This window comes from Truncatella angustata (genome assembly GCF_020726525.1).
Source record: "Truncatella angustata strain MPI-SDFR-AT-0073 chromosome Unknown BKA67scaffold_9, whole genome shotgun sequence".
In the NCBI taxonomy this organism is placed as follows: Eukaryota; Fungi; Ascomycota; class Sordariomycetes; order Amphisphaeriales; family Sporocadaceae; genus Truncatella; species Truncatella angustata.
In genome coordinates, this window is record NW_025763389.1 from 420,784 (window position 1) to 446,884 (window position 26,101).

General features: G+C 47.8%; 9 protein-coding genes across 9 annotated transcripts; 6 read left to right on the forward strand and 3 right to left on the reverse strand.

Annotated features, from left to right (window-relative positions):
• Positions 1–1,937: 1,937 nt before the first annotated feature.
• BKA67DRAFT_580145 (CHAT domain-containing protein) lies at positions 1,938–2,712 on the reverse strand. The gene has a single exon (XM_046103828.1). It carries the CDS (start codon positions 2,508–2,510, stop codon positions 2,037–2,039), a length of 474 nt encoding a protein of 157 aa, XP_045953163.1. The 5' UTR covers positions 2,511–2,712; the 3' UTR covers positions 1,938–2,036.
• Positions 2,713–7,263: 4,551 nt separating this feature from the next.
• Positions 7,264–9,101, forward strand: BKA67DRAFT_580146 (uncharacterized protein). The gene is made up of 2 exons (XM_046103829.1): positions 7,264–8,225; positions 8,279–9,101. The coding sequence occupies exons 1-2, from the start codon at positions 7,564–7,566 to the stop codon at positions 8,685–8,687; spliced, it is 1,071 nt and encodes a 356-aa protein (XP_045953164.1). The 5' UTR covers positions 7,264–7,563; the 3' UTR covers positions 8,688–9,101.
• A 137-nt stretch (positions 9,102–9,238) lies between these two features.
• On the forward strand, positions 9,239–12,018 carry BKA67DRAFT_580148 (caspase domain-containing protein). Its single transcript, XM_046103830.1, has one exon. The coding sequence runs from the start codon at positions 9,636–9,638 to the stop codon at positions 11,607–11,609; it is 1,974 nt and encodes a 657-aa protein (XP_045953165.1). The 5' UTR covers positions 9,239–9,635; the 3' UTR covers positions 11,610–12,018.
• A 189-nt stretch (positions 12,019–12,207) lies between these two features.
• On the forward strand, positions 12,208–12,482 carry BKA67DRAFT_580149 (uncharacterized protein). The gene has a single exon (XM_046103831.1). It carries the CDS (start codon positions 12,231–12,233, stop codon positions 12,465–12,467), a length of 237 nt encoding a protein of 78 aa, XP_045953166.1. The 5' UTR covers positions 12,208–12,230; the 3' UTR covers positions 12,468–12,482.
• Positions 12,483–14,122: 1,640 nt separating this feature from the next.
• Positions 14,123–16,003, reverse strand: BKA67DRAFT_524427 (Alpha/Beta hydrolase protein; the record flags this gene model as incomplete). The annotated part of the gene is made up of 1 exon (XM_046098570.1): positions 14,123–16,003. The coding sequence occupies one exon, from the start codon at positions 16,001–16,003 to the stop codon at positions 14,123–14,125; it is 1,881 nt and encodes a 626-aa protein (XP_045953167.1).
• BKA67DRAFT_580154 (uncharacterized protein) lies at positions 15,915–16,394 on the reverse strand. Its single transcript, XM_046103832.1, has 2 exons — positions 16,101–16,394; positions 15,915–16,025 (listed from the first exon to the last, which is right to left on the reverse strand). Exon 1 carries the CDS (start codon positions 16,329–16,331, stop codon positions 16,170–16,172), a length of 162 nt encoding a protein of 53 aa, XP_045953168.1. The 5' UTR covers positions 16,332–16,394; the 3' UTR covers positions 15,915–16,025; positions 16,101–16,169.
• Positions 16,395–18,078: 1,684 nt separating this feature from the next.
• On the forward strand, positions 18,079–18,708 carry BKA67DRAFT_524403 (uncharacterized protein; the record flags this gene model as incomplete). The annotated part of the gene is made up of 2 exons (XM_046098567.1): positions 18,079–18,312; positions 18,412–18,708. Coding segments are annotated over 2 exons (531 nt in total), but the record flags the coding sequence as incomplete, so codon positions are not given.
• A 1,302-nt stretch (positions 18,709–20,010) lies between these two features.
• On the forward strand, positions 20,011–21,351 carry BKA67DRAFT_649924 (uncharacterized protein; the record flags this gene model as incomplete). The annotated part of the gene is made up of 5 exons (XM_046106032.1): positions 20,011–20,203; positions 20,260–20,348; positions 20,429–20,823; positions 20,888–20,964; positions 21,020–21,351. The coding sequence occupies exons 1-5, from the start codon at positions 20,023–20,025 to the stop codon at positions 21,349–21,351; spliced, it is 1,074 nt and encodes a 357-aa protein (XP_045953170.1). The 5' UTR covers positions 20,011–20,022.
• A 1,214-nt stretch (positions 21,352–22,565) lies between these two features.
• On the forward strand, positions 22,566–25,197 carry BKA67DRAFT_540157 (heterokaryon incompatibility protein-domain-containing protein; the record flags this gene model as incomplete). The annotated part of the gene is made up of 2 exons (XM_046100736.1): positions 22,566–24,751; positions 25,062–25,197. The coding sequence occupies 2 exons, from the start codon at positions 22,566–22,568 to the stop codon at positions 25,195–25,197; spliced, it is 2,322 nt and encodes a 773-aa protein (XP_045953171.1).
• Positions 25,198–26,101: the final 904 nt, after the last annotated feature.

Sequence of the window (26,101 nt, forward strand, 5' to 3'; positions counted from 1 at the left end):
AAGGAGAGACTGTGTAACAGGTTGCGGGAAGCTCTGTGAACAACAACATGGGAGATGATTCTTCAAGTTACTTTCATGGTTTCATAATTGAGCGGCCAAATGCCCGTCAGACGGGAAAAATGAGCATTCATCTTTTCACTGAAGGCCTTCGATTTTGAATCTGAACAGCGCTCCTGGGTCCAAGCCAGTTATATATCCACCCAAGCGGTATCTGATTCTTGCTCATCTATTTGAGAATTTAAATTACTAGTAATTTTAACGTCTATCGTCACTCCTTCCTTGACACTGGGGATATGTAGTCGTGCTTCACGTCGTGCGAATGGTCTCTTAGCACAAGATGGTCAAGACTGTACACATCTGGTTGTCAGATGACGATGAGCAAAATCGTGGAGGCATCCGGCTAAAAGACCAGACTCGGTGGAGAAGGTCAGTCGGTCAGAACCTTAACACCTTGTCTCACTACAAGCCACACGAGCCGACTGATGGAAGAGCGAAGGGCATCCAATGAGCAGAGTATTACAAGATGAATTTGGGTTTCGGTAGTGATATCATGGGAATCTATAGAATACCGCGTTTACGGAACTAGGTAAAATCTATGCATAGCTGCAATTTAGGCCATTTTGCCCAAATTATGAAGTTGTCCTAGAGCGCTGGTTAGAAATGGTACATTGTGAAACTAATTTGCGTTTTAAGGATTAGAGGGAGATTTGTCAAATTATACAGGATTCGGTCACAACGATAGATGTAGCACTCAAATTAATAGTATTTAATCCCGCTATTTTGATTTGACATAATAAGGTGCACATTCTAAATACTACAACGCACCACCGTATGTGGTCAAAGCATATTCGTTACTTATGCTATAATAGCCTCAGCGGGTATCGCGATCACATTTATGTTCAATTACTCTCTATCTTCTACTCACTGTTATAGTGTTTATATCATAACGTTATAGCGCTTTTCAGTGTGCGACTATGTTTCGATTCCATGTCTAAACCCACTTTTGTACTAGTCTGACCTAATCTGGATTAATCTCTTGTCAAGTTCTTCACCATTACTGTAAAATCGCATATTAGGCTCCTTGACCTTGATCTGATCCTGATTCATCAATATAAACCCTGGAATGGTGTAAAATGTGGCATCTTCTTTGTAATAGGCTGTTTTTGGCTTGATTACATGGTTTTACAGTACCTTGACATCAACTAAATATGTTATCATCTTCGGTTGCTCCAGACACCGCCATAGCTTTCCTCGCTGGCATAATGCTCGTGGAACCACCAAATAGCTGGCTGTAGCTATTTCCAATGTTGACTTCAAAGCACCAAATACTTGATTCGGCCAGACAATGCGGGTAAAATTCTACATTATGCCAACAGGGCCCAAGGCTTAAGTGAAATAGGAACCTCTCCATGGTAGACTGTGATTTAGGCGTGCAAATTATGGCCCCTGGCTCTTCTTAGCTGGAAGATGGAAGTGGGTATATTACGTTGCCTCGCTTGCTTAAGTCTCGGCTGAAATAATTCGCACGAATGAGTATCCTAAACTAAGCTTTGGAGACTTGAGCCGACTAGATCTTCTGAAGAGATCCCAAAGGTTGGAAAGGCTTCCCAAGGATTGAAAATCTTCTGATCCCACATCTACATTCGAGTTCATATGCCCATATGAGACTGGGAAGATTTGGGTTCAAGCGATGGCCATCCCAAGAATGCCTTCACACCAATATTTTCATTCAAACGCCGGATGGGGGCATAAATTACGGGTATGAGATCCCGCAGCCCCATAGACCGGGCAGCTGCCAAAGCTTAATGCTTATCCGACAGTGCCCGATGGAAACGACAACGTGTACGTGTATATACTGCGATCTATTCTGTTTACTCCACGGCCATTCTACGAGGTCACGATTTCAACCTAAGATCAGTCCAATTGACTCATTATTACCTTGGCGGCTCTAGCTGTGTGCTCTTATGGAAAACTCGTCTCGGCGAGGCAGGACATCATGCGAGTGAGAGCCGCGCTGGGGCGACCTAAGATCGCCGCTATCTGAGTCCTATGAAGATGAATGGCGCCCAGAATCTAGGCTGGGAGTAGACTTTGTGCTGCCATGGATTCTCTTTTTCCGGCGCTATTGACCGTGCAAAAGTATCTTCCCCACATTCTTTCCGCAATTCCACAACATATCTGTCCATCTCGTCCGGCTTCAGCTGTTTAACAACATTCTGGGCCTCCCGTAGTGCCGCAGATACTCTCTGGCCCTTCTGTAGCTGCTCATAGAATCTCTTCATAAGGAAACTTGTGGCCAGGTCGTGCACCGGCCACAAGCTGACCACAATATTTTTGACGCCCGCCGCTAGCAGCGAGCGGGAAAATCCCATGACATCATCGCCGTCGGTGAGTTGCCCTATGCCGGTGTCACAGGCGCTCAAGACTACAAGGTATGTCTTGAGTCGCCGGCCTAGGAGTTCGCCAACCGTCAGCTCCTCGCCGTCTGCGAGGGCAACGGACGACATCATCGGGACCTCGGGGCACAGTATCCCATGCGTCGCGAAGTGTAATATGTCATATTCTCCAACTACGTCTGTCACAGCTTTCTTGGTGGCTTCCTTGCCCACGAGCGACCTACTAGACGCATTAATGCGGCCGACATATGTTGCCTCAGCCTCAGCAAACTGCAGTTCTCTCAGGTTTCGTGATGTCCCCGACACAATGTCTTCGTGCTTCATATTTGAGGGATTACCTATAGCTAGTAGTTTGAAGCCAACATGATCTGCGCTAGATTGTTGCAAATAGGTTATGCAGCTCGCGCTGGGGAGGTAGGACACTGAGTGTGTTGCCACCAGTGGGCTTCCCTTGAAGGGCAGAGCGTGGAAAGGGAGGGTATGCAGGGCTCGGTAGGCGACGAATATTACGTGAGACTTGTCTGGGATGGCTTCAAACGGGAGTAGATGTTGAGAAAGCCACTGCCCATCCATAGGCTGTGCCTGTCCGGGCACGATATCTGGCGATGATGATTGACACTGTTGGCGAAATCGTTTGATTCGCAGCTCGAGTTCTATCTCGGGTACTGAGCGATAAACTTCGGTAACGTCGTCTACAGTTATCGCCCACGCGATGAAGTCGTTGTCTCGGTATGCGTACTGCAGAACAACTGTATCCTTGTCCATCTGGGATCTAAGCGTTTGGATGTCGGAAACATCTGTAGTGGTGACGAAGCGCTTGGCTGTAGGGGACTTTTCAGCAAAGAGGCGTCCTTCTTGTCGGCTCTGTCTCTCGGTAGCTGCCAGTATGTCTACCTCTAATTCGCTGATCCTGTCTTTATCGGGGTTTTGCAGTTCATACAGCTGCCGAAGCACGCCCCGCTTGGCGGCAATGTACGCGCCCGTCCGCCTGTAGCTGTCCCACTCACGAAGTCCGGATGGCGAAAATCTGGTATACATCAAAGTGCCAGCGGCCATCAAGTCGAGTAAGCTACGGGCCTTCCCCCTTTCTAGTGTCATGAAGGCATTCTCTAGGTGATGTGTGTGCGCCGGCGCGGGGATGGTCTGGCAGCAACTTCGATGCCACTTCACAGCTGTTCTCGCTGCCTTGAAGTAGAGTCCCTGTAACTTAGAACCGCCGGCTAAGGAGAGCTTGTACTCATCTAGTGATAGCCGGCCTCGTCGATCTTCGAACACCTCTATGGCCTGTTCGTATAGTTTCCACGCGACTGAGAATTTGTCCTGGCCCTCCCTGACTTCTGCAGCCGCTGTCAGGTTTGATACCACATCACCAGCGCTCCACCACTCATCGCCGCGGAGTCTAATCAACACATCGAGGACCTCTCCAGCCCGGTCGAACTTTCCAATACGGGTAAATCCGGGCAATACATGCTGACAGATATCTCCGGACTCCTGGTAAAGGAGTTGGCCCAGATCTGCCGCCAAATTTGAGTGAATATGTCGCGCGGTCGCCGCGCCATTCAGGCTTAATTTGCAATATTCATTTAGGTAGGATTCAGAATCACCATATCTTTTCCAGGCAGTGGAGACGTTGGCTAGCTGGAGAGCTTTCATACGTGGGTCTTCGCCCTGTTGCGCCTTTAACTCAGCAGTTTTCCACATGCCTTCGGCTTTGTCCATGTCGCCATCCCGACGAGCACGGCTTGCTCGAAACATAAGCCCCTGGAACTCGGCTGTCTGTACAAGTGATTGAGTCGTCTGATCTGACACGACATCCCCGAGTTGGTCCATATCTATGTTTGAGTAAGAGCCGGATAGCGTGAGATTCATATGGCAAATCGAGGCAAGGTTTTGCACTGCAGCCGTCTGAGGTTGCTGAGGATATATCAGCCGTATCCTGAAAACAGCGTTCTCGATCTGATCCGGATCCTCTCGCGCTATGGCTTGGCGTAGTATGCGCTGTAACATGTATGCTGCTTGCTGTCTGGCCCATGAGGTGAGTGGCGAGCCTGACCCTTCGTAGATTTTTCGACAGATTTTCAGGACGCGCTCAGCCGTGATGAGAAATCTGTTGTGTTCTCCAAGCATCTCGTGGACCGACGTTTGGTCCACAATACTCATCGTACAAGGTCGTGAAAGTCCCAAGCCATCTAGCAGTGCCTCAGCCAGTCTGTATGCGGCCAGACCCCGCTCATAGTCACCTTCATCCGTTATCCACTGCTGCGCTTGTGCCGCTATGAAGAGACCCAGCCCGAAGGTGTAGCTGACACTACCTTTCGTTCGACCCCAAATCCCAATCTCCCTTGCTGAGTGTGTGGCCTCGGGAAGTTGCCCGAGAGCAGCTCGACAGAGCATCAAATGAACGCGAGCGTTCTGAAACCCAACAACGTCACCTGTGTCTTCAAAACCACACCGTGCCATAGTACAATATCGAAGGGCTTCTTGGTAGTGACGCATAGTATCCCCGGCTCTTGCTCGTAAGGTTGCTAAATAGCCGTGCCGCATACTGGCAGATGCCAATCCTCGCCGGAAGCTAGCCTGCTGAAATAGGGAGTACGCGGTCGCGTAATGTCGGGCGGCACTTTCAATCTGAGCAGCAGTAATTGAGAGCTTGTAAGAGCTGACCAGTGGCTTGGACGTGGTGCTATGGAAACCTGAATGGACCATGATACCCCAGTACTCTGGTGGATCGTTCGGCGCACATTCGAGATCGCCTAATTCCATCTCGCAATGTGCCATCCCCACGATATCATCGACGTCAGAATATTTGCGAAACAAGCTGCTGATTACCTCCCCCCCGTGGGGCGAGTGCGGGTCTGCGCGGCGATAGAGGTTGGATATCTCAAACAGCAACGGGGCTATTGCTTGGAATGAGACTCCAACTAACGAGAGGTTCATGATATTGTGTTCAAGCGTCTGTGCTGCCTGCAGTTGTTGAGAGCTTCCCAGGGGCTGAACAAGAACAGCGCGGTGCTGTTCCAGTAGGCATCTCATATGGCTTGTGAGAGACCAGCCGACAAATCTCTCAAGCTCGGAGATTCTATTCACCCAATATGGTAGTGCTCTTTCGAGATCGTAAAGTTGATCCATTTCATCCGCTGGCACCGTTTGGGAGCCCGCCATCCACTGGTATGTCATGTACAGGCAGTGAAGTCCGTAACACAGCGCCTGAAGGTGAATCCCTGGGTCATAATGGCAAGTTGCTGCCTTCTTGAAGTGCTCGAATGCCACCAACGTTTCGCCTTGAAGAAGGCAACTGATGCCACATTCTAGCGAGGCCTGAGCCTTGGTAGGCGTGTCAGCTTCTTGGAACTCTTGAAGCTCTTGAAGACGCTGCTCCATGGATGCTCTCTCGGCAGCGAGATCGTCGCGGTTCAGTCCGCGATGCCCAAAGAAACTCAATAGATTTTCCGCAAGTTTGGACACCTCACCAACAGGGATCCGAGGATAAGACATGATGAACCAGAACAATTCCTTTCGATACTGAAGACTTGAAGTTCAAAAAGGTCGCCGATGGTGGGAAGGCTCATTCTCTAATTGTAGTTTCTATCCGTCTATTAACATACTGCAATAATCACATGTCAATAGCGAGCTTTATGTACCGTCTTGGAGAAGTCTGGCAGGTATAACATGTGCTAGTAAGGCACGGGAAAAAGATGGCTCCGTTTCTTGGTGCAACTGTATGGTAAGATATGACATGAGTAATATTAATATCAGTGCTGATTAAGGCATATATTTCTTTGAATTTTATTGTAATTAGAATATAGGAACCATCATCGGTCGGAATCACTGGGGTTATGGGTGATACTATTGGACGTTGCTAAGCTCAATAGCTTGTCGAGTAACTTGTGGTGTTCTTGCGCAGTTCTCATGCATCACTGAATTCGGTCAATTCAACTACACAATCTACACCCCGAGTATTCCCCAAGCAGTTTAACTCGTCAAGCACGGAGAGAATCTTTCTCTTTATACGGCTACTTTTTTAATGAACCCGGAAGGAGTGGGGGGGAGGGGTGGTTTGGTAGCAGGGTAGCTTATTGCCTGAGGCACTTTTTTCTTGTGTTAGTAGCCAATCTGCTGTCTCAAAATCATCTTATTTCTAAGAATATGCGTTAAGCTTTTGCATTGAGTTGGAGATAGACACATAAAGTTAAATTTTGTGAACGAATTTGATTAGTTCAATGTTTGTTGATAGCTTCGAGTCTAACGCCCTCACATTCCAAGCTAGAAACTTGCCTAGTTGTTTTGCGATATAGAGCTTCACAGGCCACCATTTTTGCCTGCGCGTTGTATGATTCAATTGTATCCTATGGAACTGAAACTCACTGATTGGTGGTACTGGCTGAGTAAACTTGAAATAATCGAAACCATTGAAACCAATCGAATAATGACTTACTAAACCATGAGATGGATTTTTGCACTCGTGTCCAGGACTTGTCGAATTGGCAAGATGCCATTCCGCATGTTCGCCAACGTAAAAAAAAAAGAAAGAAAAAAAAGAAAATAAAATAAAATAAAGCAATTTACAAGACGGGCAAAGGAAAGAAGCTGAATTGTGCAATGATTGACTGTAGCAGTTTTGGGATATCCTGCGAAGTGCTATTGTCGAATTGGAAATACCAATAGGCTGCGTTTCGACCGTGATCTTGAAAATCTTTTATGATAGTGAGCTATACTGTAGTAAACTAGATGATTAGCAAGTGGCACTTGACTGGGCTGCAGCAGCCCAGTTAGCCGGCCGGCTTGCAAAATACCATAGTAATAAGCTCTGCCTATGTGGGCGCCAGCTATCCACAAGCTGAGACCAGACTCATGAGCACATGCGTCTATTGCACTACCCAACGGCAAGTTCCGTATATAGCGCAATTTTAGTTCCAATAGTAGGCAGTTCCAGTCTCTCATCTTCATGTGGTTGCTCGGTAAAGCTTTGCTCTGGCGATAATAGGGTTTACCCCGGTATAGCGACGAGATGGTGGCAGCCCTGACGAGCCGCACTCCAGGTAGGACACATGCCCAGAAAGACTTTACAGGACAAAAACACAGCAGCGAAACATATAACGCAGACATCAATCTCGGACGAATCCTTGTATTGCCTCTCTGTCACGATGAGAACAGAGAGCTTTGAAGCATGGCGCAGAATCACGCGGATCCGTTTTGCCTACATTTTGGTCCGATGGCTCCGGCCAGCTCAGTGACATCCGGGGCTGACTCCGCCGCACCTCCTCTCCCCCCACGACCCAATAACGCGCTACCTCATATTCGTCGGCGACCTGTCAATACAGCGCCTCTTCCCGCCTCTTCCCTCACTCAAACAGCGCTTCCTGCCTCCCCATCACTCACCCAAACGGTGCCTCTACGCCCACCACGGCCCGAGTTCTCAAATCCAGGACCTGGTGTCGCCCAATACGCTGATGAGAGGCCCGGTTCATTGGAACAGCCAATCATTTCTAATACGAGCGTCTTTAGTGGCCCCCAGGCCACTTCCAGCATGCCTGCGCCTCACGGACAAGCAAGCGTAACCACAAACTCCCAATCCCCTCAGTCAAGCGATAGGCGGTCTTCGTGGAGCTCCACCTTCGGGATTATGGCGAAAGCCGCTTTGCCTGAATCCCTAGCACCGGGCATGTCGTCTCTGATATCCCGCGATCAGGCCCCACCAGCCCTTTCCACACAACCCCCCACTACGCCGTTATCCGGAAACCAGGTCATTGTCAACGACGTCAGCCTTGGGCAGGCAGACATCATGAGCCTCCAGGCATTGCTTGGTGCTGTACTACCCGGGTCTTACTGGTACCACCGAGCTACCCTCGCCCAGCACGTGGGAGAACTGATTGTAGGCATAGGTACGATCGCCGCAGTGGGGCTTACGGGATGATCGGAGGACCTTGTAGTGGTTTCCTGTCGCCTGGCCTACCTCTTGGCTGCGGGCAACTCGCCGAGAATGCCTCCGGGAATACTGGTACAGGTGTCTTTATCAACGGTCGCCAGATTCATAGTGTAGACGTTGTAGGCCTGCAGAGCGCTGGGACGGTTGTGATGCCTGGACGCTGGTGGGTCAACGGCGACGGCACCTACGGAGCAGAGGGAAGCCCTCTTATTCTCGGTCGCCTGAATTTGCGCGCGTCAGCGAGTGCCAGTGGTGGTGCTGGTGGGAGCCATAGTTGGTCGACAAGCATGGGCCACTATGGGGGTAGTGATGGGCAGGGCTTCAGCTATGTGGGAGGTCCAGGATGGAGCTACTACAGCGGATAACGTGGTTATGAACGACCTCACATTTCGACCATTGGCGTCGGAAGTCTGACTAACAGACGCCTTTTTGTGCTGATATGAAATGCGTTAAGGTGAAACGGAAAATTCCGTGCAATTTCGAGAAAGCGGCTTGGAAAGGGGGGCGTCGCCATGAAACCTAATTCAATCTTCGACAAATAGCCGGGCGGCGTCTATAAGGCTTGGTTCTACTAGGACTAGTAGGTAGGTACCTATCGATCGCAATGGGAGCATGGCAAGTGAACAGCCACTGCCGAGTGGTGACTATCATAGCGTCATACACCTCCACGCTATTTGCTTTAAACCAATTATTAGTTAAATTAACTCTTGATGAAACTCGAGACAGGGAAAGTTTAGTTGTATGTCGAAAATATCGAAATTGAGCTTTTGAATTCCTTGCTTGGAGTGTTCAGCGCGTGACCTGACCATCCACACTCCAATACGGAGTTGTGTAGACAACGCCAACTTCGATGTAACTTAAATGGATGAAGTTATGAGCTTACTGGGGGTCTAACACCGAGCATAAAATTGGTGCCCGAGTTTAAAGATAGTTTTACTCTAGCTTCTGTTTTGTTTCTCTTATTTCTCGGAAACATGTGATCAGAGTTATCGCGCATTCTATGCGTAGATCTGGTGATTCTTCAAGGCCGCAATCCTGGCTTCTAATACTAGCTATCAGCGCGAAGACGGTATTCCCTTGTTCCATAGCACTACCATATGGCCTACTTTCCAGGCATACTCGGAAAATTAGATCTCAAAATATCTCCTATAATAGGCACACTCTAGCTCTTTACTCTACTTACAGGACTGTCCGCATTGGGACGGGACCGTCCACCATCCTGCGCATTCCTGGCTAGGCAGCTTGCTCATCAAGCTACTTCAGCCACCTTGCCCTCGTTGTAAGCCTGTATAGGGAGCGGGCCGGCAAGTGCCATGGAATATTTTCCAAGAATGCGTCCCACTCAACTGCAGCCGGTCCGTCTTCGGTCTCGAGCCCTTCTTATCGGGTCCCCCGTCCACCCCTTGGTTGGCCCTGTCAACGATGTCCGTATAATGGAGAAACTGCTATCGCTTTACAACTTTTCGGTCCAGAAATGCCTCGGAGCCGATGATGGTCCATTTCCAGCCACAAGATCGGGCATTACCTCCGCCTGGCAGAGACTTATAGAGCAGACGGGGCCATCTGACGCCGTCGTCATTTACTATTCTGGCCATGGCGGCCTCACCGAAGCGGACGGATCGGAATGGGGCGACCAAGCGCGCAGGTTGCAGTATCTTGTTCCGGTTGACTTCGGGGAAACAAAGATTGGAGACTGGAGAGGTATCTCTGACGCAGATATAAGAGATCTACTATATCAGACCACCCAAAAGACCAAAAACGTGACCATTATCCTTGACTGCTGCCACGCGGCGCACATGGCGAGGGGCCTAACCTCGGTTAAGACCATCGACCCCAACGACTACCGTCACGTCATATCACATATCAGGAAGATGCTGCCGGGGATGTTATCCAAGCACGACTTCCATCACGAGCGCAACCCCCACGTCATCTCCGTCGTTGGCGCGGCAATCTCCGAGTCCGCCTACGAGAAGCAGTTCCCGAACGGCGAGCGCATGGGAGTTCTGACCGAAGCGCTATCAGAAACGCTCAGGTCTTGTGTCGACTCGGGGCTGCCATGGCGTGATATCATGTGCCGAGTGCGCGACCGTATGTCGCGGACCTGTCCAGAACAGTATCCGGACATCGAAGGCCCGCAGGACCGTTTACCGTTCCAGGAGAGGACCGCCTCCACGAAAACGGCGCTCTCAGCAGCCGAGACGGCTCCTGGCGAGTTTCTCCTCAGGGGTGGGACTCTCCACGGTGTGGCTCATGGGGACATTTTTGCTATCATGTTGTTCGAGGAGAGCGGAGGCTTGGTAGAACAGAACATGCTCGCGGAGGCCGAGGTGATGAGCGTCGGACCTACGCAATCGAGAATTAAGCTGTCATGGAGAAACGGAGGACCTCACCTACCCGCCGGAGCCAAGGCGTTCATGTGGAAGAAATCAATTGGCGTACTCCCGATCCACGTCTCCGGACGCGGGGATTTCGCGCACAAGCTGCGGGAACATTTACGATTGTCGCCACTCATCCGCCCTTCAGAACCAATTGATGAAGTCGAGAGTATAGCCAAGATTGAGCAGACCGGAAACCGGGTTAGGATATGGCATTATCGACACTACTTGCTCCGAGACTGGGAGATCGGCCGGGATGGGGACCTCAGCCAGCTCGTCTGCAACTGCGTCTTGGTGCTGGAATCATTGGCCCGGGCGCAGCATTTACTAGATCTGCGGAGCGAGCCGTCCGAAGAGCTTTCAGGGATGACACTACGTTATGAGATTGGATCCGTTGAGAACGGGAAGCCTAGGCCTTATCCCGCATCGGACGTGACACTACCTGAAGGATCTAGGATGTACATCTCTGTGACCAACACAGGCTGTCGGACTTTGTACTTATTCCTCTTCGATATCTGCGCAGACTCTGTTGTCCTCCTCTCGAACGGGTCACCCAGCGGGGTCCAACTCTTGGCAGGGAAGACGTTCCGGTTCGGCGAGGTTGACACTACCGGCGAACTTCGCGGTTCGCACGTTGGGTGGCCACCTGATGTTCCCAAAGACAGCTTGATCCCAGAGACTATCCTCATTGTGTCGACCGATGATAAAATCGACCTCCGGAACCTGGAGACCGGACCTTGGTACGCGGGACCGGAGAAGGGGCGACGGCACGGGTCTGACACAGTGTTGGCGGTTCTCGTGGACTCGATCGCATTCGGCGACCGCATATCTCCGCCGGAGACCCGGTCGTATAAGCACATGGCCTACCGGTTGGTCCAGTTGCCCTGCCAACTAGCATCTAACTCTTCCTAGTATGTATCCATCTACTCAGAGTTTGTTACAATATCTATCTTCATTTGTAATTTTATCCAGAGTGGGATGCGTCGTTCGCAGGGGTATCGCAGACCTCCTGCCGGGAGTCCCGGTAACATGGAAACAATCGAAGGTGTCGTCAGGTTGCCCAACCAGAACCCCGCTATATCGCATGATGAATTACACCTAAGTATTACCCTTGTATTCGTACATGGTAACGCAGACAGGGAGAGAGTTGACTTTCATGCAAGTGTTGTTAGGATCTGGAATATGTACGTGGAAAGCTAGACGTGATGTGGGGTAGTCGTCATTCAGTATGGCAAAGAATGGGCTCTGATGCTTGACTTCATTGCTAGATACCATGGAGTAGTACAATTACTAGTTTTATATATTCCAACCCATCATAGAGACGATCCACAGTCCTTTTGCGCAAAGAGATCTTCTAAGGAAAGGTTTCATTTTTTTTTTCGGGTACAGACCATCAATTGGCTAACACAGGTATTTGCATCTTCATTCTGGCTAGTGCTTTTTATCTGGACATGCCGTGTCTACAACACTTCTAAAGGCCTTGCAAATGCCACGAAGCCCGGTAAACGAAGCTGGACAGCATACAGAGTAACCATGAAGTCTCCCGTGCTATTTTTCGGCTTGATACCCACGCGGGCGGGGGCCGGTGCTGATGTTGGTGGCGACGAGCGATGTAACAGAACCCGCTACAACCTGAGAAGCGCCGCGCAATGTCACGGCGCGAAGCTGTCTAAAATATCCGCCAGCGGCCATGCATCACAGCCCAACCTCTGGGAGGCTCAGATGGTTGTGCGCGAACGATACCGTGAAGTGGGGCGCTGGGAACCGTAGCCTACGAGGTTGAAGCACACCTGATCGCTGGTGGGAGGCCTCGATCCGTGCTTCCATGTCGGCGACCATGTCGAGGCCTCTGAGAGCGTTGGTTAGGTTGCCAACTACCAGAAGACTTGGAGGTGTGAGCTACCCGTGGTCGCATCATCATGGCCCGGCAAGGCGACATTAAAATCGAGGTTCTGATCGCCTGAGGCCCAGCGGATCATGGCACCGTGTTGGCCGAGACTAATCGCAGAAGGAATGGTATTGAATGCGCCGCCGATGGCAAAAACAGCCTTGTCTACTGATGTATTAGAGCAGCTCGTATAGAAGTGCTTCCATCCCCGAGGCTACTGTATAGGCGGGTGCACAAGCGGGGTGAGCCGTTGTTGTATGCTCTTCAGTTTCATCAGGTGAAAAAACAGTATTGCAGTAACACAGGCATCCGGGCCAAGTATATCTCCACAATGTAGTCTACTTTAATTCCTAATTCTCAGCCGTCCTTCCATGCTCCTCGTTTGTGTTTCTCGATCATGTCAAACGGAATTTTCTAGTCATACATCCGGTCTATGCTTAGCCGTGTAGCAATCTTGTAGCAAAACACGGTGTCATGAAGAATTTCATAGGTAATGTTATGCACGAGTTCGTCTTGTCTATCCAATAGATAGTGTCACCCCAAGATTTCTATGTCGTCTTAGATGAGACATCCTCTCGTACCGACTACATTTGACTAAAGATTGTATTAGCCCGCGCATAGGCTAGCAGCTGGCGTCTATTGTATCTTGTGCATAATCTAAACCTTTCTTATACTACAGGGTCAAAAACTTACAAATCCCTCATCCTATAAACCAATAGTTTAACACATTTCATGATGGCCGAGGGCGGTTTACTCACATTTTGATGCAATGGGACCAAGAGAAAGGAGAAATTGTCCAATCGCAAGCATATCTCCCCGCGCTTCGTTGTAAACCATGTACGGATTGAGGTAAATTTGGTGACTTTATCATTCTTAGTATTCATTCCAGTCACGACGCCACATCATCCGTAAATATTCCTACTATCGCTCCTGGCACAATTAAAATGTGCATAATTGATCGCGCTCGCATCACGTCTCAACCGTTGGCGTTCTCGGGTCTTAAAACCCCAATCGAACGACCTCGACGTCGGTCATGGTATACAACTCGACGGAATTTCATAATTATTCCTTTCAGCGGCTCTAAACTAGCGATGAACTGTATGATTGCATATTGTATTTTGAACCGCAGTGGGCGACATATTTCGCACTCTCAATGGAGATACAAGCAGAACTGGGGCAATATGGCACTATATCCAAGATTTCAAGGCGCTATGGATTTCACGTCCTCGATGTCCTAAATAAAGTCCCATTGGAGCAACGAGAATGAACATCATCTTCGATAGAAGCTTCAGTGGAAGGACGTTGTGATGCTAAACCAGCACAAAGCAGTTTCTCAAAGCCCATTTCTACATGCACTAGGGATTTGGCAATGTTATATTCATTTGCTAGACTAGATTGGAACATCGGCACCGGTCCACAAGTGTAACATAATGAATCTGCTGCCAACTGGATTGTATGATCATTTCAGCCATTGTTGATATAGAAGTAATGCACCAATCGCATACATTTTCTCTTGCTGTATCTAAGCACCCTTTTTCTAATTACCAAGTCTTCCGGCCAGACTATTGATGAACGCGCATCTTTCTACCAGTTTCTCGCGCTCAAATTCCTGCTGGCCCTGCTGACGACTTCCGGTGTTCATTTCTCCAAACTGTGTACTGTCGATCATCCTTTGCATGTCCTCGACCTTTCCAACTACTTTTGCATCTTTTGTCAGGTGACAACTTCCAGTGCCCCAAGGTCCACCGATAAGCTGGACGTTGGTTTCTAATGGATTGGACAGCTCAATATCTGTGACTTCCAAATCATTCTTTGTGGGGAAGGCCTCAGGCCATGCGGAAGAGCCGTTATGATTTGGGTCGCCTGTGTAAGCGAAGTTAATAAAATATGCGAGGATTTGGTTCGAGAGCTGAAGATCTTGCTCCGACATCTTGTCTCTTGTGAACATGTTGTTGTAAATATAGTCAACGTCACTGCCATGAATGACGCCGAGCCAAGGCATCCCCGCGGCCTGAAAAAGCGGTGTCACCATGCTTTGATTAAGGTTGTACAAATGAACACCAGGAAATGATTGATCTAAAGCTTTAGAATGTTTCGTGATTACAGACCCAAAATCCAGGGATGAGCATGTGAATAGTAGGTCTCGCATAATACGAGCCGCTCGGAAATAATGGATAGACACCTTCGGATCAGATTCGCCTCTTCGAGCATCGTAGTTTGATACTTCTGTTTCGAAGTCTGAAACTGCGTAAAGAGAGAATAGCGATTTATAGTCCTCCTCGGTAAGGGCGTGAGCGAAATTCTTGATCACTGCTTTGATATCAGCCTCGATCTCATACGTCGTAGCTATCCCGGCATTGGTGGCGCCGTCATCATGGGCCCAACCAAAGACCATAGGAACACCTTTGACAAATCTTCCAGCCTTGTACAGTGTCGACTGTCGATCAGGTAGAAAGTCGCCATCAATTGAGGGTATGAATGTGAAGAGCCCGGCTGGTGGATGGTTGTTGATAGAATACGCCATGGCGATTTCCGTCAGCTTATTCATCGGTATCTCCCTTAAACAATCAAGGATGTCCTGGTCTTCTTTGTATGCACATCCCAATGCCTCAGCTACAGCACGAGTATGTATTTCAGTAGCATCAGACGTCATGTTCAAGGCCGTCCCTGGAGGGCCGGACATAGCCCAGGCCCGAGTGAAAGGAACGCCTTGCTCGCCACCGTATGTCACGAGGTGGAGAGATGAAAAGGTGCCACCGGAACTCAGACCAAAGGAGGTGATCCTGTCCGGATCACCGCCAAAAGACGAAATGTTGTCCTTCACCCATTGATATCCAGCTCGTTGATCTCGCATCCCCACGTTCAGTGATCTTTGGTCTTTGAGAATCGGCAGACGCGCAAAGCCAAAGATTGTGACACGGTAGTTGAGAACGACGTGTATGATAGGTTTCTTGATGCTTGACGAATGTGTAATTAAGTTGACGGGGTCAAAAAGTGGTTCTTGCGTATGTCCCTTTATAACACCACCACCGACAATATGAACAACGACAGGCAATCTGTCAATTGCGGTAGTTCCAGCTGGCCTTGATATGCGAAGGTGGAGGCAATCTTCGCTTTGATCTGGTGCAGCGCCAAAGAACGGCGGAATGGGGTCTCTGATCTGGGGACATGCTGGACCAGGGGTTGTAGCATCAATTTTGCTGCCATCAGGGGGTGTATACGGCTCTGGAGGCGCAAATCGCCGTGGTCCAGAGGTGTCGTGAGCAAATTTGATGCTGTGAAATTCTTCGACGGAGTCCTTGAGCACTCCTTGATATTTGATATTCTTGGGTTTGATCTCAACGATAGGTCCTGTCGTTGCAGCAATGTTAGTGAATAGCGCCAATAGTGCTGCAGCGCACCGAAGAACTCGAACCATCTTGACTTGGTGACTTGGTACACTATAGATGAATGAAAGGTGAGCGATTTTGAGAAATAGTGTGACACGGCAAACAGCGAGGATAAATGACGCGTACAACGTGACTGAACTATCCCCCACGTCCGCTGGATTATTGACGAGGCGAGTCCAATCATTCTGAGTTGTCTCAATAGTAATTTGAGGTGGCACAACTCGTCAGACTACAGCAAACATTCACGCTGTTGTGGAAACTCAACACTGGTAGCTGCCCCACCAACGTCATGTGCAACCAACAAATTGCGGCACAGCAGCAACAGCCAACAAGGTCAGCACTGCAGTGGGGTTTCATCCGGTCAAAAGGTCGCTGCGGGCAAACTACCACTGTAAATCCTGTCCGGTAGGCAATAAGTTCATGTATTTGATATTGGGAAAGTGCAATGCTAATCTATACCGCATAACTTTTAATAGACGGACTCCATCGGCGGCTACAAATGCGGGATGGATCAGCCCTAACGCATATGCCCAGCAACGCTAAGAGCAAAAGTATGCACCAATAATACTGCACAAACACATAATTAACGAGCACGAGCGAATCGGATTCACACAAGCCCCTACACCGGTGGCCTCTAATGCAATCACGGGTAACAATTGCTTCAGCCCTGCATGCCAGCCTACCGCCGACGTCAGTCCCGATGTAACCCCTGGCTAGCTATCACTGCCCTAAAACTCCCCTATACAGCCCCCACCCATCCACCCATCACCGCCACACTCAAGCATTTGCCTTGTCAGACACTGCTCTATATACTGCAGATTGAAGTTACTAATCAGCTAAAAGTCGCACCATTTCAATCCAACACCAGTGATGCCTCGCTCTTCCTCTGATCTTTTGATCAAGCAGAGATCAGTGTCAAACTCCGTGGAGCCGTCTCGTTTCGCTGGAGCATCTAGGCGCGAGTCCAGATCAGTCCCCCGTATCTGATGATAACTCGATTCAAGGAGAAAGAGTAAACATTTACCTGGGACGCTGAGCGCTATTGGTGCACCCGAAACTGAAACAGCAAAGATGAGCAGGGTAAGGACCTTCATCTTAAATGGCGGCGATATCGAAAACTTGACTTTCACAAAACAATGAAGATAGATGGGTGCGTTCGCTTCCGTATGATTATGGGTAGGGAGTGGCTACCATTGTAGTATGTATATAGGTATCTGCAAATGCGTATCTCCACATCTCCGCTCATGCTGGCGACGATTCCTCCAATAGATCTACATGAACAGTACATCGCCATACATAGGAAGCCCATCTGAAATGTAGTCACAGTGACATTCATATAGTATCACAAAGCCGAGCTGTCGATATATGCATGTGTAATTTTTTGGAGCATGATGCATATCCAAGCATGACCTCTAATTGGAGGTTGATCTATAACAAAAGGCTTGCCCTAGCAACATGACATGATATTGATACAGTAGACAGCCGTTGTATATTGCCTCCTGTAGATATCTGAAACCAACCCCCCTCCCCCGACTATCGTATTGGCTAGATGAAGCTTCTGCCCACCACAGCCCCCAATACTGGCTGGACAAGTGTACAGAGTCTGCAGAAGGTTGCACCAAGGTTGCATGTCTTCCGATCCAACTATCAGCAGTTCTTTAACCTGCTGTCACGCGGGTTTCTCTGGGTTTTCACAGCTATTCTGGATTTAGGAGACCATGTTTTCTTTTTCCTCTTTTTATCCATCGCATCACCCTACCCCTTGACAACATCGGCCCACTCCATTCAATTGCTGCCAGAATACTTCTCATGGTTCTAGATATGCCTCTTTTACCTATCTTAAAGCACAAATATCGTGCTGTTGGTGAAAGCGACGAGAGCACTGATAATGACTTGGCATCCTCGAGAGCAACCTCGCATAATGCATGGCGGCAAAGATTCTACTTTCTACTTGTGTCTTTAGTCGGTCTGATCACAATCATCATCGCTGGATTCATGTATAGGATTAACACCTTTTCATGCTCACCATTGAATAAAGGAGTGACGATACCATATTGTCCGTGTCTAGAACCCTGGGCCAGTAACCATCGCTAACATCCTAATAGCTCCAGCACCGGTGTCATATGTCAACAAGTGGCTAAAGGGTGATCCTGATACTCCAAAGTTTTTGGGTCTACCACGACCAGAGATGGACGAAGCATGGCATGAACTGCTTTCAGCTACTGCAATTCGTCTGTCTAGTGAGGAGCTGCTTCTTGCAAACAATGCCACATCTATAGAGCACAAAGATGGTGGATACGTCGGAGGACTAGGAATATCACATTCTTTGCATTGCGTGGTATGTAACACTATCAAGTCATCCAATTTTTAATACGCTCATGATATCAACTACAGCCACGAAAGCTTTACCTGACAGACCACATAGAAACGAATCAAGCAATTCATGCACCCAGAGTACTATTACGGTAAAGAAGGACAATCATGGGACGAGCTTTTCATGCATGCAGATCACTGCTTAGAATCGCTTCGTCTGGCAGTAATGTGCCAGGCGGACGTAAGTGTGTATACACTTAAATGGACACCGCACAACAGGTATAAGCCCGCGGTTAAAGTTCCTCAGCCTCATGCTTGTGTAGACTGGCGAGCTTTACACGAATGGATGGCCGGTAGATCTGCCAGTTTAGATGATGTTGTTGGTCCCCCGGAAAACATGTTTGAAGTTGTGAGGGGATGATAAACAACTGCATGATCATCACATTACTCCTAAAACTCAAAATATTAATAATACTATCTCGGACGCCACAACGTAGTATGTCTCCTAGATATTGCGTCCAATGTCCGAGGCTTGTTTTGGTGGGCCGCAACAAGAAGAGGTGGTCTGATTGTGCATGGGATATGATATCTGTACATTCTTTTGTGTACCATAGTCCTCTCAATTCGATATATTCTTGGTCAAACAGCTCGGCGCAAAACAGAGCTCGTAGCTTTTACCTGCACCATATTGGCCAGCTGGGTAGTCATATTGCACAGATAAGCCAACAAAGGACAAGGTTCACAGTAACACATATTATGGTGACATTTGTCGGTATGCCGGACGACCGTTGGTGTCTCGGTGACAATCTTACTGATGTACTGGGTCGCGTTAGTAAGTTGAAGTGTGCTTGGCTCGGTATCAATATCACTGCATAGCCCCAAAGCTCGTCGATCTGCATATGAGCTAGGGTTGTATTCTCAAATCAATAGCCAGATATGACAAGGGACGAGGCATCACCAACCACCTATAGTGGATTCTGATTTGCATATGGCATCGAATTGGCATGCTTGCGAGGGAAGACGCTAAAAGTCGCGCGCGTAGGTTACATGGAACATACATCGGCACGTATACCCGCATGCATTCGCGGACTATCCACCTCAAGACGAGAGGACTAACTGGCCACGGCTCTAGTGAGAGAGGTTGCATGTAACTCCAACTAGGCTCTTTTCAGCATCATCGAATGTAACAAAACATACCGCGCAATGATTTGCACTTCATGACGCAAACATACAGTTTAACGACACCAAATGTTGAGAAGTTTCCAACAATAATCTATGCAATAATAGATTGTGCTTAGTTTATTCGAAAAGACCCCACCAGGATGCAGAAGCTTGTGGCTATTGCTAGTTGGCCAATTAAATTATTTGTCTTTATGATAATGTTGGTTTATTTAGGCCAACATGCACGTGCTAGCGGGCATCAATCCTGCGAATACGGTACTCCTCTCAATTACTCTTTCGGCTGATAACCATCCGTTCACTATGGCTTTATGCCAATGGCTGGGTGCTCAAGACTTTGGAGCTGAGCGCTGCGGAAATCACATAATTGCGTGCGTGTAACTGTACGTAACATAAGTAAAGAACAATTTCCCAGTCGCCTCCTGCTCCTTTCTCGCGCGTTCTGCTCGAAATTGTCAATACTTCTTACTCAATTACTGATAAAAAGTTCCATACATCCTCTATTTCCAATCCAGAGACTGGTAGTTTCTGTTTTTTTTTACTCATTTCAGTCAACATGTATGATGACCCATCAGGCCTTATCGCCGCAAGCGTGATCTTGTGGCTGTTGACTGTGCTGTGCGTCGCTTTGAGGTTTAGCCTCAAACTGCATGAAAGACAGCCATTACGCGTGAGCGACTGGTTGATTCTAGCTAGCTGGCTCTTTGGAACAGGCTTGACAGTGTTGGAGATATATGGTAAGCAGATACCTGCGAACGATTTTGAGCTGCCAGGTTGAGATTGAAATGCACAGGCATCGCCATCAAGTCGCTTGGATACCGAATTGGCGCAACCCTTATAGATCCAGCATCTGTAACCGGACAGCTTAATAAAGCTAAACATGTAAGATTCAAGTTGATCCGGATCACAGTTTCTGTATGGATGCTATCCCATTGTCGTTTTATTCTGACACATGAGCATAGATTCAGCTTGCCTTTCTGTTATTAGGCATTACTGCTCTGGGATTGATCAAACTATCAGTCTGCTTTCTCTATTGGCAACTGTTTGCTCAGATCTCGAGCAGAACAGTGCTCCGCCGCTTCCTCATTGTTTGGATGGTTGTCATTACGGCTTGGGCAACTTCTTTCGTACTAGCAGGGCTTTTGGAATGTGGTTCCCACCTTTCAGCAGTATTTGGCACGCCGACCGAATACTTGGAACATTGTGGTGGAGCAGTGTCCAGTGGATATGCCATGGTAGGAACTGATATCGCGACTGACTTCATCACCCTTATTATTCCTATTCCAATCATCCTTGGGTTGCATATGGACATGCATCGAAAACTCCTAACTCTTTCAGCATTTCTCATTGGCGCACTGTAAGTTATTTTCAACCTGATCCTGATGTCCTCTTAAAGGACACAATACTTAACTAATGTCCAGGTCCGTGGGTGCGTCAGTAGCTAAAGGATATATCTACATTCAGTCAAGTCTGGGTCAATACACAGAGGATGGCTTGCGTGAGTATCTGTCTGATGGCATAGTGAAGACTATATCCACTGACATACATGGCAGTTATCCTTACAGGTCTATCGATCTGGAATTTGGCCGAGGTGCAAGTCGGTATCATTGCTGCTTGTGGACCACTGCTTCGACCTTTTATTTCTCGACTCTTTACCATGCCTTCATTCATCTCTTCTAGAGTGCGCTCTACTTCCAAGATGATCGACTCTAAGGAGTCAAGAGACTCGCGGCGCTTCCAGCAGATAGCCGAAAGCGAGGTGGAATTAGCGATACGAGACAGAAGCATGTCTCAAGCTCCCAGCGATCGTAGCAGATTGGACACATACGGGCTTGGTGCAAGGTACAAGAGCGTATCTAGTCATCTCGCCCCAGCTCAGCCTTGATTAGTGTTATCTACAATCATTCTACTTGCAGAGTATGCATGAATTACCTCTCATATCGTCCCGAATCTTTTCTTTCTTATGGTCAATAGAGGATATTCTACGAATGGGAAGAGGTTAGGACTACAGGATCTAGTTGATTTAACTAAGAGTATAATTAACACTCAGTTGATCATTGCCGTCAGTTTGTATTATTTTCGATGTAACCAGGCACTCGAAAACCCCCTATTTCGCAACTACAGGTGTCAATCATATCGGTCAAGTGTGGGTAGGATTTACAATGTGTTTCTACAGCATTATTACAGCCTTGGGCTTTGTTAATGTTTATAAGGAAATGATCAACAAGGAAAAAAAAAAACCCCCGAAAAAGGCTAGTTGTTCCGTTGTCCTTGAGTTTGACACCCAAACATTGTGGAACGAAGCTTGTCGGTGATGGCGTATCACGGGTGCATTTTCGTCCCTTGTATCCTGTCGACATTGCATATGGACGTCATTACAGTAGAACAAGAATTTAGGATTATTCTGAAAGATAATTAAATCTGAGGAACAGCAACGCAAAATGGATTTTACATATAGCACGGGTAATAGGGTTATCTTTAAATCGTGCCTAGTGGGACGTTTTTCGGGCTGCTTACGGCGGCAGAAAGAACTTAACAACGTGTAACGCAACCAGATTAGAGGTCATAGAGGCAGTGTCGAGGGAGGAAGGAAGGGTATCGATATTTTGAAGGAGTTTGAAGTTGACTGAAGCTAGCCCTGTACACGTCTTATTCTAATTGGTTAAATTCGTGTCTACGAAACGGCCTTGCGGCAGGGAGCCACCACCTGGAACGGAGTTACGATGCGGAGATTTTGGGGGGCGCTCAAAAGCCGTAAAAATGGAGTGGCGCCCGATACTTTCACGGGGCCCCGGGGATGTACTGGGCGCCATATAGAGGGTAGGGATGAGTTAACAGACCCCTGTCGTGCGGCAGTGCGCAGTTTGCCAAGAGATAGTAAATGTGGACGGAAGTTATCCGTAACGGAACGAATGTTAATGAATGCGGGGTAATTTGCAATTGCAAGTACAACCCAAAGTTGTCCTGGTGCAGCCTAATCGTAAAGATGGTACAGTTTGCTCTCAGCCTCGATGGATATCTTGGTACAGACAAACTTCCTCATGAATGAGTATTCAGTTCCCGATGTATGTTTAAGTGCCCACTCCAGAAATAGTCATCATGGACGACGACCTGGAGCGCCAGCATCAGGAGTTCATCAATAGGCCGTTAAGGGATGAGCTTCCCTGTGACAGATGCGCCAATTTGAAGTTATCAACAGAGCTTTTCAACGAGAGCTTTGATATCGGAGAAATTGAACTTACCAACATTCTAGTGGATCATTTTATATTTCGCGAAGTGAACTCAGAGTATTGTTCGTCTTGTGTAGACTTGATGAGGCGAATCGACCGTCAAGAGATTACAATTCGTCCACGTCGCATACTAGGATTCAATTCAGAATCAGAGGGAGACGATCTCCTAGTTCGCTCCACTTTTCAAATCAACCCTGATCTTAGACCATTGCTCTGCCGTGTGGACAATGATTCTAAAACATTTGACTGGGGATCTGAGTCGAAATCATTTGGGACATACACCACCTCGGACATCGTTGGTCCTGATCATATTCGACATGTTGGAGATACTCCGAATTACGATGCAATTAAAGTGTGGCTCGGTCATTGTCTACGAAGCCACAAGCAGTGCAATTATTCTGGGGATCTCAAATCTGCTCTTGAAATGATATTCCTTATTGATATCGAAAAGCGGCAGGTTGTGACGTATCCAAAGAATGGCGAACATGCACCAGAGTATTTTGCTTTGAGTTATGTGTGGGGTGGTTACAAGGGAGTCAGCTACAAGCCTCATAGCACGCTGCCTTACCCGCTCCCGCAAACCATTGAGGATGCAATATTCGTTACAAAAAGACTGAAATTGGGGTACTTGTGGGTAGATGCTGTATGCATTGATCAGGATGACGACGTCCAAAAGAAGGAGCAAATATCTTTGATGGCGTCGATCTATCGTGGTGCCGTAGCTACCATAATACCGCTCAGCTCAAATACAAGCGATGATGGATTCCCTCGAGTTCATTCAGGATCAAGAAGGTCAAACCAGCTCAGTCTCGACTTTGGTCACGGGAAGTGTCTTCAACAGAAGCTTCCACGACTCGCGGATGCTATCCATGAGGCAAAATGGAACACCCGGTGTTGGACTTTCCAAGAAAAGTTGCTGTCTCATCGAAGAATCTATTTTACAGATCACCAAGTTCACTTGAGCTGTGCAGAGCTTGTCTGTTGCGAGGCGTGGCACGATGAGACTCACTACCACAATAACCCAGAGGAGGAAGATTATTTGATCATGAATCCTCCAAATCGTGAAGATGACCTTTTCACCCAGAACGATCATGATTGCGACATTGTTTCAGATTTCGAAAACATAGTGAATCAATATCTCGAGCGCGAATTGGAAAAACCAGAAGACATTCTGCACGCTTTCTCCGGCATCCTGGAGGAGCTTAAACAGCACAAGTTTCCAGACGGCTTTCACCAAGGGCTGCCAAAAGAAGATTTTCAGCACTCACTACTTTGGCGAGCAGGGAAAGTTTATGGCGTTATGGTGGACAAGATTTCTGGCAAGAAATATGGAGGCCTCAGCCAGGCTACAAAGCGCGAGTTCCTACCTCAATTGCCGAGCTGGAGCTGGATTAGCTGGAGGCCCATTTCCGGAATCAAGTTTTATCGGCTACCGGATCAGACACGGGAACCAGAAATATACTCATTGAAACCTTGGGTACATATCTCCGACACTAAACAAGTCCAGCTTTACGAAGGTTCTGTTGCTTTTCGCAGAAAGTGGGAAAAGCTAGTTCTCGCGCATCACGGCTGGTCACAAAACTTTACAAGCCCATATATCACCATCAACCAAGATTTGAAGCAGGATAGAGCAATACCGGCGCATCGCAGCAATTTGCATGAGCATGCGAGGTTATGTGTCGAAGGTATAGTATTACAGCTTCCATTCCAGTTTATGCGTCGGAATACGCGAGTGCGTACAACATCTAGTTACACGACCAGGTATACTCGGGACCTTGAGCTCACAATATGCGACCACATTATCAGTAAAAGACTAGATGTCGAGTGGCATTTTGACAGGCGATTTGATCGGACCAAAAAGTATGAAGAAGCGCTCAAATCTTCGCCGCTCCTATTACTTGACGCATATCTTCAAACAGACGGTGGAATATTGATTCCAGGGGACTTTGTACTAAACTTAGAGCTTCTGGTGTTATCCTGGAATGGGCTTTTAGCCAGAAGAGAAGGCACAGTAACTGTTCGTCTAAAACTAGACCGGAAGCTCAAGAATTTGAAGTATTTAAAAAAATACTGGCACAGGTTGATGTTTTGGAAGTTAAGTGGTGCGGTTTTGAGAAATTTTCAGTTGCTATAGGAAGCGAAGGAGGAGACATACAAGCTTGATTTGCAAGAATATTCAACTGATTTTTATAACCTGGCGCGACGCAACCGCTTCTTGTCTGGAACCTGATCCTACTTGACCTAACCCTGCTGGACACTTGACGTGACTATCCCTGCGACGTCTCAGGGTTCCTATCGATTGATAAATAGAATTCTCCGGTTGAACATGGTCCACAAACAGCGCTGGAATCTATCACATTCTTAGATCTCTAGTCCTCGGTCATCATTCCATTACAAGCAGGGATGGCATTGACTGGCCAAGCGACCGTGTTGGTCAGGTCGACGATACCAAATCCGATGGCTTCGCAAGCCTACGGATTGATACCGAACGGATGAATTAATTTGAAAATTGTGTCGATCTATATCGGGCCTGATGATCGGAGCGATCGTCTGGAGTAGCCGGAGGAAATGGATACGGTATGCTAACGGTGTGTATTGTCTCTAATTAATGCCTAACGGTGGAGGATAATACGGGCGGCGTGATATCTAATAATAACTATTTGCCCTCGTTCAAAAATCTCGACCAAATGCTGGTTAATTAATTTCAGCTGCTATTCGTGAACCTCTTTTAGTCGTTATTCTAACTTTTGCGAGGTATAAGCAGTAACCTTTGTCTCTTAGATGATTGGCAAACCGATGTTGGTAGCCATTCCTCGATCTCGCGGATTATTGTTAATGGCAAATGAGAATATTGATTGGACAATTGATAAGATCTTCTCACATGGCACCGACTCGTTTATCGCCTTTTGTCATAGCAGGCCATACCTGAGGATTACACACGACAGCTAGCTGCTCGAATTCAAGGGAACCACCTAGCGAAAGCATGGTGGCTGCTATTATAGCTGCTCCGGAGGTAAGATGATATCTCGGTCATCAGTAACCTTTGCTTGTGTGATGCAAGTTTGATTTAGTCTTTGATAAATTCGGACTTTGGTTCTTACTTGCGTTAAACTTCATGATCCTTAACCGGCTAATATCAGCCTTGGATATCTCCATGCCGAAAACTACCACCTATATACAATATCTTGTGAAGTTGGAGGGCCAGGGCGGTGAAAGTACTTGGGAGTTCAAGACTAGAGATTTGTTACCCAAAGCCTTTTACTGTGAGAACTAGAATGCCTCCGGATCCAAATAGACTGTGTGAAGCGGCGATGAAGGGCAACCGTTCTCTTTAAGAGGAGATAACTGATCCTTATATAACCGCGCGTTTGATACCAAGTACCTTTCATGCCAGGTTGTGATTGA